Genomic DNA, 13,584 nt, shown 5'->3' on the forward strand with positions numbered 1-13,584 from the left:
CACTCCTAAACCCCTGTCCCACCCCAGCCCTACTTCACACCCAACCCACAGCCCACTGCCCCCCAGTGCTGCAAGTGCCCCTCACTCCCGACCCGCAACTCCATGCTCACCACCCCAGCTGATGCCCCGCACTCTGGACCCACAGCCCCCTGCCCCCCAACCCAACCAGTGCCCGTCACTCTGGACCCATAGCCCCATGCCCGCAGCTCTGCTGGTGCCCCTCGTTCCTGAGCCGCAGCACCCTGCCCCCCAGCCTTGCTGCCCAAACAGCTCCCATGTTGCACACGTGCGTACACACACACACACAGTCTCTTTACCGGGGCCTGCGTGGGGAGCATGTGACCCCCAACAGCCAATCACCCTGACCACTGCTCCCAGCCCCAAGCAGCCAACCCACAAAAGCAGAGGAAAAAGCAAAAACCTGGACATTTGCTCTCATTTTAAAAACCTGCCCGAATATGAGGGGGCCAAAAAAAGGATGTCTGAGAAAACCCGGATGTATGGTAACCCTATTTAAGCAGAAAGATTACTTTCTAAGCCAATCTGTGGTTGTTTGAATGCTGGATGTAGAATTTAAGGAAACCCTTATGTGACTCCAGATCTGTTTGGGACAATTTGTAACTAAAATCACTGCAATGTTGATACTGCAGTTCTCTTGCAGCAAAATGTGTTATGGTTCATAAAAGACTCATTGCACTGCTAAAAGGGCAGCTTACCCTGACACAAACATGTCCTGTTCCCAGGCCAATTTATAATTCTTACAGGCCAATGCTTTTTTGGCTGTTATTACAGAATATTTAAGGGAAAATAAATTAAAATACGGTCCATTCATCACAAATTCACCTTACTGCTTTCTTTGCATGAAAAGGTTACTTCTATTGTCTAAACAAGACATGGAGCTGTTCCCTAATAAAGCCTCTATACACCTAACGATAAATGCCAAAGAAGATTATCCGTTTGCAGCAATTAATATCCCTGGAAGGAAAGGAAAGCTCTGTATCAAACCAAAATACTTGTTATTGATCAAGAGAACAAATGATGAGACCAACTATCCATAAAGGAGCAGGGGCACAATTAAACAAGGAACACAAGATCATGGGCAGCAGCAGATGTACACTAGTAAACAGCACACAGCCCTCTGTTTACATTCTTCACTTGATCATGGCCTTGAAGCATTAAAAAAATCAGCTATTTTCTCTTTTCTATACCTGACTCCTCTTGAGAACTTTTTAATAGACTTATTTCAGACAAGTCAATTGATTAAATCCCTTATGAGCTTTTTAATTTGAGGCCAGGGTACAAAAATTTAGTACCTGGATAATGGTGCATTATACTTCAGCACTTGCAACTGGGATGTTGCCAAGCAGATATGTGCCTGAATTAGATTTTTATATTTACAAGATCATTTGAAACCAAAGCTATACCAAAATACTAGCAGACTATTCTAAAACAAGTCACAAACAAAGTTCCTTGTGACAAACCGCACTCATCAACCGTCTGGCTTTGAACTATCACTGCAAGAGTGGTCCCTGCTAAAGAGGTTCAGGACAGGCCAGGGTCCCTGTGCAGCCAACCCTCACTGCTGGGGCCTCAGTGCTAAACCATCATGCACTTTTGGGAAGATGCAAACAATGCTGCACATCACCGAGGAGTGTCTTGTCTACAAACTAAGAGGTGGACTAATAAACTTTGAACTCAGTTAATGAGAAGGCTGTTGCTTGGCTTCACAGATTTGCATTTGCTAAATAAACGCACCAAAATTTTTAAATATCTACAGCTAAGATTAGAGAGAAAGCCAGCCAGACTATTTCTCTTTATACAGCCATACTTGGAAGCAGGATCACAGTATATGACTCAGAGTATAAATGTAGTGGCTGTATCCCAAAAAAGGTCAAGTGTCAGCAATTAGGGGGAGGAAATGCACCATAAAATGAAGAAACAGAGGTATGCATTTCAAAAGAATTAAGGATCTGGGAAAGATAGCACTTGAGAAAACACAAATTAAGTGTGGAACAGATAAGAAAAGGGGATTCCTGTCCAGTATTTTCACTAAGACATGGTCTATTTCTGTTTTTTTATTCCAGCTGTCATTCCATCTATGCATGTGTTATTTATTAAGTGCCATAAGGCAGAGGTTCCCAACACCCAGGCTGTGGCCCGGTACGAGGCCACAAAGGGTTGGTTGCCAGTCTGCTGGAGGGTTGGCTGCCAGACCAGAAGTCCAGAAGTGACTGGCATACTGTGGACCACCAGCCAAACCTTTTTTATACTGTGTATAAAAGACATACCAAGTATAAAAAACGGTTGGCTGCCGTTATGCAGTAAGCTAGTCACTTCTGGACTGCAGTGTGCTGGTCCATTGTTAATTCCAGTTTGCGGACTGGTGTGCAGTCACTTCTGGTCCGCGGTCACTTCCAGTCCGCAGGTTGCCAGTCAGAGATCTAAACAGGTTGGGAACCTCTTCCATACGGCATACAAGTGTTCCATGACTAAGGCATTCTTCACGATAGCGATAGTGCACGTAATAATATGGTGCATGTTAAAAAAAATCACAAAGGACTACAATGCAATTGAAAACTGGAGTTTGGGAACAATGCACAAGATTCTTACAATGAACAAAACAAGAAATATATGACAAGCAAACTAAACTCTGATTACACAATATATGAACCTTAAAAAAATGCTCCATTCCAATGGTTCTCAACCTTTTTAGACTTAAGGAACCCCTCAGAAAATGCCAACTCATGACTTTCACTCATTTTTTTGACTGTGCAAAACAGCAATTCTTCCATTGCAAAGAACTCAGAAAGACCACAGAAAGGTCTTTGTGGAATGTTTTTTCTGTTTTGATACCCTGGATTCTCATGCAAAATCTGTAGTCTTACCATGTGAATCACATGTAGGTGTTTGCATACCTAATAGTCCTAATATTACATGGCACCCTGCAGCAATTTTAACAGGACCTCACATGATGGCACTCTAGTTCGGGATGGGGGGAAGAAACAAAAACAAAAAAAACCTCTCTATGCAATAGCAGATGAACTGAAGTAAGCAGCCACAAACCTTTATTTCCCCAACATGATTTAGGCTATGGCCAGTTCCCTTCCTAAAAGCAGAATAAGTGGAAAACTGGACAAAAACAACATCAAAAATGCACACAAGCTAAATTAATTGAATCACATTTACAACACAAGAAAACAAAAACAGCTAGTTTCATGTCAGCCAATTTACATTTTTAAACAGTGTTTAAATAACATGTTAATACCATGTTTACCAGCACATTAAAAAAAAAACAAAAACAAACATTTATTTTCCCCACACTTCCCACCTGACAAGCAAAATGCTTTATATGCTGTGACAGAACACCCCTTTGTGTGTCTGTCACTTTAAGGGCTGGAGCAGGGAGCTGCCAAGGGGCTGATGAGAGTGGCCAGTTTGGAGAACTCTGCTATAAGATCAGAGCAGTTTGTGCTCAGCTGCCTGGGGAGTAACATCACCCAGAGGAGTTTCTGCTCCAGGAATATCTTGGAGGTAAGGGTGAGGCTATGGGGAAGGAAGGGGCCTCATTGGTCCTGGGAACAACCTAAAACTGCACGCTGCTGGGACAGGGAAGCCTGGTGGGCCTGCCTGTGGTGGGGCAGGACAACCTAAATACCAGGACTGAGAACCTACCTGGTATAAGGTGGGTCAGAGTGTCTAACCCTTGCCCTCACCTTTGGGTGGTTTATTAGGAGAGTTGCAAGGGCCAGGTAAACTTACGAGAAGCACCCGATTCCCATGGGGTGCTGGACCCTGAAGGAGTGCCAGGCATGCTCAAAGAGGAGCGAGCACCTGACCCTAAGGGGGTGTGTGCCCGCCTGGTCTCAAGTATCTGCTCACAAGCTACCCTGCCATGTGCACCTGGTGTAGGGCGCTGCATGGGCTCCTGTCACCCCTGGAGGGGTCCTCAATCACCCTGGGGAAAGGCTGAAAAGTCACCTGCCAGAACTTTAATTGAACCTTCAGTAGTGAGTTCCCCTGTTAAGGACTCTCCCAGGTTGGCCACACCACTTGACGGGTATTCATGGGGCTCCACCTTCCCTACACCCCTTCCATATGTCAGCCTCCAAGACGAGCCACTTGGGCTTGATGCAGCTTGCCCTCTGGTCCCCTCAATCCCTGCTCTTCACATCACCTGGGCTACAATTGGCTCCTTCCTGTCACTGTACTCTATGGACAACCGGGTTTGCTTGGGCTCCTGGTGTTTTTTCAATGGCCAGCCGGCTGCTTGTCGTGGTTCCAAGCCCGCTCTAGTTCTTGGAGTGTTGCCCATGTTCCAGCCCCTCCGCCTCAGGACCCTTCTGTGCCATCTCCCACCAAAAGAAGAGAGGAAAAAGGCAAGAGAAGAACAAAAAAGGAATCCAGGCACTAAAAAAAAAAAAAAAAAAGGCTGAAGGGGGGAGGTTAGCAACTCTTCCTCCCTTGCAGCCCAAGTGTCTGAGGCTTGGGTTGTCCCTCAACGTTGCTCTGGTTCCTCTCCCCTGTTGAGGATCTCTCTTGCTCCCCAGGAGCCTGATCTGATCCCCCACTGCACACCGGTGCTGGCTGCGCTTGGCATGGAAAGCACTTTCCCTGTCGGCCATTTCCACTGCTCTCCTGGTGCCTCTCCTGGTGCTGGCTTTTATTCTGGCCAAGCAGCATTCTGCGATAACATAATCCGCTCATGCCATCTCCAGCCAGAAATAAGCATGGCTCATGACCCGTGCAGGTGTTTCCTCCTGGTACAGCTTGTCCTGCACTCAGTGGCCTAAAACTGGTATGGTTGCACTGGTTTCAGGGCTTTTCTTGTAGGGGCAGGTCACCCCCATCCCCAGTCCCACCACGGGGAGTATTTCCTGTCTCCCAGTGACTGTTCCCTTGGGACAGGGTGTAAGACCTTGGGCCCTGAGAGTGGTGGGGCAGAGTTGTGGGGCCAGTTAAGCTCAGGGAGAAGTGGCTGAGTCCCAAGGGGGTGGAAGACCCCATGCCCCAGTGTAAGGGGCAGAACTGTGGCCTAAGAGAGGGGCGTAGTGGTCTGATGAGGGGCCGGGGCAAAGTAGGCCTATAGTTAAGTAATTGCTCAGTTCCATTTGGGTGAAGGTCATGGGAGAGGCCCAAAAAACTGTGCTAGGACTGACCAAGGGGTGGAGAGAAAAGCCTGAGGATCTCCTTGAGTAGGGCAGAATAAATGTGGCCTGGATAGGCAGTATGCGAGAGACCAGGTGAGAGCCAGTGGAGTGCAAGAGGCCCCGGGGGGCAGGGGGGGAAGAGCGTCTGTGGCCCCAAAGAGGCAGTATTGTAAAGATCCAACCATGTGCCCAGTTTGGCATGGCCTTGAGCTGAAGTATCATCACAATTTAACATCAGGGAGGGATGGGATACACATAGAGGTGGTAGGAGTGTGTACTTATCACCCACGTCATTTGGGTGCACAGAAGGGCAGCCTCCCGCCTACTTTAACATCACAATCACTTATCATCAAGGCTTGGCAGATGAACAAAGCAGGAGGTTTGCCCAGAGACAAGGGCGGGGCCATACTATTACCGAGCGTGGAAGGTGCCTTTGTCACAATACCAAAGTCGAGCTAGAAGGGGAAAAAACCTATAATCCACATGTAGCATCTTGATTCACATTTCATACTTGGAATTCTGTGACTAAGACATTCTGAACAGTCTTCCTAAAATCTAGCTCCTCATAGTGCACTTGATGTAACATTCTTTAAAAGAATCATGTATCTAAAGTTTAATGGCATTTATGAATTTTAAAAACACTAAGTTTTGGGGGAGTTGGGGGGTTTTTTGACAAAGCATTGGGTAATATGCATGCAAGACTCTTTGGGTAAATCTGATATCTTTTATTAGACTAACTAAAATAGTTGGAAAAATTATTTTTTGCAAGCTGTCGGGTACAAACACTTAGGGTATTATCAAACAACATCAAATATTAAAGAAACCTCAAGTCTTCTCTTCCCTTACTAGCAACTCACCTCAGACATCATATGAACATAACAACCACTCTCCTACACCCTACAGTGATTCAGTTATAAAGCTTAGACCTCCTTCTCCACAAGTTGAAGTTTACAAATATATTTTAAAAGAAATTTCCTTTAATCTTGTTTGAACTAAGATTAACAGGTTCTTTGTAATATGGGTAGTATATCACAAACTGTCAGCATTTAAAATTGCTTAATCCAGCCAGCCACGTTATCAGCTGTTGAGATAATATTCCATCTCAATGCCTAAAAGCAAAGTTGGAAACAATCACTAATGGGAACTGGGGAGTTAAGGACAGTTGCAAGTCAAAAATACAAAACAAAAGATTCCTTTCAGAGAAGGCAGCAAAGACAAGTAATAATGAACCCACAAAATATCATCAGCAGAACAAAAGATTCTTCTATTCAGATGAAGGATTGATTTATTTCCTCTTTAAAAATCACTCCTAACTCATGAAAGCAAGACACCAATTACGTACTGATGTATGGCTGCATTACCGCAAGACTGCTTTCTCTTTCTGACTATCCATCTAAAAGTCTCATCAAGTAAAATTATCAACTTACTTGATCAGAACAAATGTCCACTATTTACAAAGAAGGTCTGAAATTCCCCTAAATCATGAAAAAAATTGCAGATACACCAAAGTAAAACAGATGTTTTGTCCCCTTTCTGAATAGAATAGTCTCAAGAACAGATGGACTTGCCTCTAAAATTATTTTTTATCACTTGACATCAATTGTTCCATCATATATATCTTCTCAAATACAAGATATAAAAAAAATACAAAAATGGGAAAGGTCTTCATCTTATTAGCTAATTAGGACTCCTTCAGCACTCTAAGTTACTTGTTGTTTGGTTATAACTTTCAAAACACAACAGAGTCCAGATGGGCTGGCATAAGACTTTATTCCTTTTAACCTTTTAAAGCAAATAAGATGCCCCACCTTCTATAAACAAACAATCAAGAATACTAAGCAATGCTGAGCTAGAAGATTACATGAGTCCCTTCCTTACAGACCTAGCTATTGGAATACACCCATATTAGGATATTCTCAGTTCTCATTTTTGAATAAAAGTCTCAGGGCCTTATCTTAGCAAAAACAACCTTTGAATTATCTGATTACAGTTCCCAAGATTCCGTTCCCTAAGCTGCTCCCTCAAGTTTCCCCTTTGTGTATTAGTGCTAATTAACAAATAAATTATACAGTATGGGGAGAAAAAAAAAGAGAAAGAGAAAGAGATTGTTTTGTACCCCCCCATTCATAACGGGTAATTGCTAGTTTATTTTATATTAATAGTATGTGCATATAGACACAAACACACACAACCACACCTACATCTTTCTCGCTCCCTCAATTAGTGACTCAGCTTAGAAACTTTTTATTCACCACTCTTAGGTTAAACTTTACCCAATCTAGATGTGATCAGTTAAAATTTCAAACTTTCCTTTGCAAAGCAATTAGTTAAGTAAGTATACCTGACATTTATTCCCTGCATACTGGGCTTACCCTTAAGTTTAAAACTTTCAATTGGGGTGCACCAATAAAGACTTTTTTGGGCTGACACCAATGGCCAATTTTTAACTAGCCATATTGGCCGATATCAATCCAATTGCCGCTACGCGGCCCAGCAGCTTGGAGAGCAGCATCCAGTTGGTAAGTCTGTTGTGGGAGAAGCAGTGAGGAGGGAGAGAAGAGGCATGGGGATGGGGCAGAATGAGGCCCCCATGGTGAGGGAGAGAGTGGGGCTGGCGCTAAGGCAGGGGCTGCACAGCCGGGGTGTGCCAAGGCAGGGCACAGGACAGAGCCACAGCTGATCCGGGGACTGTGTGGGGGGGTGGCGGCTCCCACCGCTATAAGCACCCTGGAAGGGCATGGGGGGCATGTGCTCCCTGAATCTGTGCACAGGGTGAGGGCAGGCTACTGCTACAGGCTGGGGCCAGGGGCGGCACTGGGCTCTTCCCAGCAAGGGGGACTGTGCTGGGGCTGCATCCAGGACAGGTGGCAGCAACGTTGCTACAGGGGGGGCTACAGTGAATTTTTAGGTGGCTGCAGCCCCCCAGTAACCCACTTCCCGGTGCTGCCACCACCTGCCCCAAGCACAGCCCAGCCCAGCCACCCTGCCAGGAAGAGCCTGGCACTACCCCTGGCCCCAGCCCGCCCTCACCCCACACACAGATCTGGGGGCACTTGCCCCCCATGCACTCCAAGGGTGCACGTAGCAGCAGAAGCGCCTCCCCCCGACACTCCCTGGACAAGCCACTTGTGGTTCCGCCCCACACCTGCCCCAGCTGTGCAGCGCCTGCTCCTGCCTCAGCGTCAGCACCAGTTGCTCCCTCCCTCACTGCTGGGGCCTCGGTCTGCCACCATCCATGCTCCTTCCCTCCCCCACACCCCTTCCTTCCACAGCTGGCTTACCAGCTGGACACTGCTCTCCAGGCTGCGCTCCTGGCTGCCTGCATGCTGCGCTTCAGCTGCATACATGCACGCAGCATTTATCAGTAACATTAATCGAGCACATTGGCCAAAAAAACCCCCAATTGCCAATAATGTCAATTTACCTTTTACTGGTGCTGATACAGTATGGGACAATATCAGTGCATCTCTACTTTAAATTTTATCGTTTAAGTTCTTCGATTGCAAAGAAAATGCTATGAATGTCAACCACCTGCAGCACTGTAGATTGAAACAAACAAACAGATAACAAATAAAGGGGTGTATCCTGTCTCAGATTTAACATACCTGATATGAAATGAGGCATTTCTCTTACCGTCTCAGTTTCCCCCATGAACGTACTATGCTCGTATTTTTTCTCCAAAAATTATGCAGGAGCTTTGAGCACTGCACTGATGCACAACATAAGTGTTCCAGCAAGTAACTTCTTGGATGTTTTGTCAAAGTTTGGCTTTGGGGATACGTTTTGCATGTTGTTCCAGGCCTGACATCTGCTAACAAAATACAGCACTGAAAAAGTAAACCTCGGTTCATTCACATTCCAGGGGACACAGACAATATCAAATGTTGGACATTTAACATGAAATAAGATGCCTTATTGGGGGCAGTTGTTTCATTTTACATATATAAATTTAGATCAGGAATTTGACCTCCTGGTGTTTGGTGTTAGTTTCACAATAACTTCTCATAATATCCCACCAGGGATCAGTCCCCACTGTTGACTGAGTTGCCTGTGTGACTCTTACACTATCAAATCACTAGAGATTCTGAACTTACAAAGCTTTCAATAATTGAAATATAATCCTTCTTCCCGGTCAGTAAAACAAAACACCCTCCCCTACCATCTTCTCCACCCCACAAAGATCAGAAGTCCAATTAAGTAGGAACTCCATTTGAATCCTCCAGCAGGAAAAGGAACAGTAGACAGAGGCTTTATACGGGGTGATTTATGAACCATGGAAGATATTCATGTAAGAATACTTGCCTGCTGCACTGTGGTTACAATGCACAGTAGGGACTGTGTCTTGGGTAGTGGAACAAACACAACCTAGTAGTCAAGAAACTATGTAAGACTGCTCTTTGGCATAGGGACAGAAGAACTAAACCATCAGGGCTTCCCAAACTAATGCATTTTCAAAAACACTGTACAAATTGTGTGCTTTACTCAAATTTTTCAATCACTTCAGCAACAGTAGCTGTGACTGCCACATGAATTTTAAGCACAGTGGCTTCTAGACTTGCTCTAACTTAGTCTAGGGAAGAGGACTCAAAGTCCTGCAGTTGCTGGAGTTTTACCGGTGAAGTATAATGAAGCCCAGAGCTAGTCAAGGAAAAAACAAACAATCAAACCTATGATTACAGTGCTAGCAACTGCTGACAACCTGTGTATACAAGCATTCCCACTTTCAGAAAATGAAGAATACAGGCAGACTGCTGACCTCTACACTTTGAAGTTATACAAAAAAACCAACATCAGGAATTGATAGAACTATTTTTCTATATTCATTCCCTAGTGTAGACAGGGTTCAGTGGAACACAAAGAGATAAGGCAACTCTTTTGAGGAATCTCTCTCACTAGTACTGCCATTTCAGTTTATTCAGTCTTTTTCCAAGCATACCAAAGATGGTCAAACGGAAGGAACAATACTTGTAAAACCACATTTAGCTAATGGATACATATTTTTAAATAAAGGCTGAATGTATTCCAAAGCCATAGCCCAAAATTAAAGATTTGGCATTAATAGGCTAGGAGACTTGCTTTCCTTATTTTATCCAGATAAACCTCTTTCCATAGATGACTGCATTGCCAGACAATATAAAATTAGCTCAGGGTTAAAACAAGCTTCAGATGTAAATTTCTCTATGAAAGGAAAATCTGAGTTTAACTGTATCATATATTCTGTGTTCCCTTCCTTAGACTTATATAACCAATTCCTTCACTCACAATTCTAATATAATAAAAGCCTTAGTGTGTCTGTCTGTCCCTAATGCTTCATTCGCACTCTGATTGGCTGCCAAGGCAACCAATCACAATGCTGACTGACACAATCAGAATGCTCTGCACAGACAGACACACGACGGAGCACCGCCATGAGGGCAGGGAACTGAGGAGCCAGAGTGGGGGCAAAGCCAGTGGCACTGGCCTCTTCCCCTCCCCCAGCCCTGCTCCTCAGATGCAGACAGAGTTGATGGAGCAGGACTGAGGGGCAGGAGCAGGTGGCAAAGCCACCCCCCTCCCCAGCCTTGGTCCTTGGAGGCAGTGATGGCGCACGGTGCTGGAGGCACAGCACTGGCCTCACCCCCCCGCTCTGGCCTCACCGCTGCATCCAAGGGGTGCCCTCCCGTGGGCAGACTGGAGCAGGGGATGTGGGGGGTGGGGGAGCCCATGGGGCTGGGGGCAGAGTGGTGGCACTGCGGGGCACTGGGTAGCAGCACTCCACCCCCACCTGCCCCCCCAACCCCACCATTCATGATGGGCAATTTGCTAGTGAACGAACAAAGGAGACATGGGTTACTCTGCAACTAGGTATCATTAGAAAAAGCTTAGCCTAGAGCAGAAGTATTCCAGACAGTACATCACCAGCATAAAAATAAAACAGGAAAAGAATCTTGGGCACAACCAAACCCAGCTGCCCAGCAATAACAGGGTTTGCAAAACATCCAAGTTAGAGAAGGCTGGCCAATACCACTATAATAAATACTGCATGAGGAGTATAATTCAAATAAGTCTCACATCCTTAATAGTAGCCTTCCTGCCATGTTTTCCACCAATATCCCCTACTTCTGTGATGTCAACCATTACGTCAAAGCTGTATTTACCATGATTATAATTGCAAATGCTAAATCATGCTATATAGCCTACAACATTAACTTAGATATAGCATACAGAATGAATGTAAATTGCTATGTGCTAACCAAGTTAACATTTCCAGGCGGCATTTCTCTATTACAAAGGCTAGCTAGGACCATGTAAAACTAGCATAAAAATCAGTCTCAGTGGAAGAACAACAAACCAATACCTAGAAAATGAGATCTTACAAGATTAATGATGAAAAACAAACAATTCGTGGGTTATAGGAATAAATCATTTTTTCTACAAATGAAGCTAGAGCTGCATGAAGGAAAGATGCATGAGATCTTTTAGACAGTTGTGGAGATAGGAGGTATACAGCAGCCCAGTGCTTTACAAGACATAATGAGCGAGTTTATTGCCCACCAATAGTTTTTCTTTGGATAGTTTTGTACCACTGTTCTAACTTCAGTTCAAATGATTAAAAGGTTTGTACATGTACTGGCAACTGAGATATTTCTAAATCTGAAGAGCTCTGGTGCTGCAAAGGTAACACTGAAAAAAAGTCAAGAGATTCCAGTTGCCTCTCAATTATCCTTAGGCACATTTAGCATTTTGGCAAGTGGTAACTCATTCTTAAAAAACACAATCCCGGCTTGTTGCTCTGAAACAGTCCCGACTCAACCCCCACCCCACTCCATTCACAGTTCTAACAGCGCAACTTTCTCTATCGAAAATAAAGCTCAAAAGCATTCGTGATTTACACAGGGTTTGGGGGGAGGGGGGTGTTGTTTGTTTGGTTTTCAAATAGTTTCCCATGAAGGAGTTATAGAGAGACACACAAAGTAGAGGCAACAAAGACTTTATGGAGGGAAAAAAGATGCCTCATCATGTCAACGAAACAGCGATGCTCAAGCTTTTTGCCTAGCTGGCCAGGCAGGCAGCCACCCAACTCCGGGTGGTGGTCCCGATCTGGTGCGGGGTACGTGCAGTGGGCACCATCCACACACAGAGGCGGGTGCGGGCAGCCCAGCCCCACCCGAGGACGTGGGCTTCTTATGGCCCTGCTGCGGGGAGGAAAGGGGCTCCAAACAGCCCTAACTCAGTCCCGCAGAGGGGAGGAGGCTTGGCCTGGCTCCAGTCCCCGCACGGCCGGGAGGTTGGCCGAGGGGAGCGGACGGAAGGGCAAGGGTCGCTACCGGCGCCAAGCTCAGGCACTGGCACGGGCGGGAAGTTTGCAGGCTGCGGGGCGCCCGTCCGCACTCACCCGGACCAGGTTGCTGACGGCGGCCTGCACAGCGGCCACCGGGGCGGTGAGGTCCGGGATGGCCTTGCCGTCCACCTCGCCCTCCTCGTGCATGATGACCAGGTGCGAGATCTGCTGCGCCACGGGCTCCAGGATGCTCTCGATGGTGCGGGTATGGAAGACGGGCATGGCGGCGGCGGGCAGGGGGGCCGGAGCCCCAACTCCTCGCGAACTGCCGGCGAAGTGCTCGCCGCGCGCGGGGACCCAGCTGCGGTGCCGGCCCGGGGGTCTGTGGTGGGACTCGAACTTGCGGCCCCACACACGTCCCGGCAGCACTGACGCGGCTCCGCTCCGCTCAGCAGCCAGGCGGCAGCTTTCCCCCGGCGCAACCTACCCCTCCTCACGCCTCTCAGCTTCTCCCGCCCCCTCGGCGCTGTCGCCCAATAGCGGAACCCTCCTGCCGCGCCCAATGGCACGGCGCCGCGTCCATTAGCATTCCAGGCCGACGCCCCTCTCCTCCCAGTTTTTTCCCGACCAAGTTTGGTTGCGCTGACGGCGGTTTCCCAGAGCCGGGTGACGTCAGACATTCTGGTGTCCATAGAAGGAGAGGCCGCGAGCGAGCGAGCGATGAGGCGGCGGTTGCCGGGGGCTGGGGTGCGGCTCCCTCCGCCCGCTGCCGCCGCCGCCCTTCCATGGAGCAAGGCAGGCGCCGGTGCTTACAGCCCGGAGACTTTGCGCGGTCCCGTCCTGTCCCGAGTGCCCGGTTGTTTTTCTGCAGCCCGAAGCCGAGTGCAAGAAGAGCTGGCGGGCCGGGCGCCCCGCCTCTCGCAGCCCGGCTGTCCTGAGATCCTTTCACGGGGCCGCAGTGAGAAGCCTGGAGGCTTCCCATAGAAATCCGGAGTGGTGACCTCTGAGCTGTTTGCAGCCGAAGAATCGCTCCGTCACTTTTCTGCCCTCAGGAAAAGAGCGAGAGCCAAGAGCCGGCATCTTCCGAGAGACTCCAGTCGAGACAGGGGGCCTCCCGTCTAAAAGGTTGAGCCCTCGAGCCAACTACATGGGAGCTGCAGGCTCCTCACAGCACCT

General features: G+C 47.2%; 1 protein-coding gene across 2 annotated transcripts in view; it reads right to left on the reverse strand.

Moving 5' to 3' along the window:
- Positions 1 to 12,862, reverse strand: part of VCL (vinculin) — a 128,021-nt gene extending 115,159 nt beyond the window's left edge. The window contains exon 1 of one of the 2 annotated variants that reach the window (XM_019502386.1): positions 12,523 to 12,862. In XM_019502386.1, coding sequence (XP_019357931.1) covers positions 12,523 to 12,690 — 168 coding nt within the window. In that variant the 5' untranslated portion in view covers positions 12,691 to 12,862. The remainder of the gene's footprint in view (positions 1 to 12,522) is intronic. The other variant, XM_019502385.1, reaches the window with a different exon arrangement.
- Between the last annotated feature and the right edge of the window lie 722 nt (positions 12,863 to 13,584).

Source organism: Gavialis gangeticus, unplaced genomic scaffold, assembly GCF_001723915.1.
Source record: "Gavialis gangeticus isolate Ggan-Ray unplaced genomic scaffold, GavGan_comp1, whole genome shotgun sequence".
NCBI lineage: Eukaryota > Metazoa > Chordata > Crocodylia > Gavialidae > Gavialis > Gavialis gangeticus.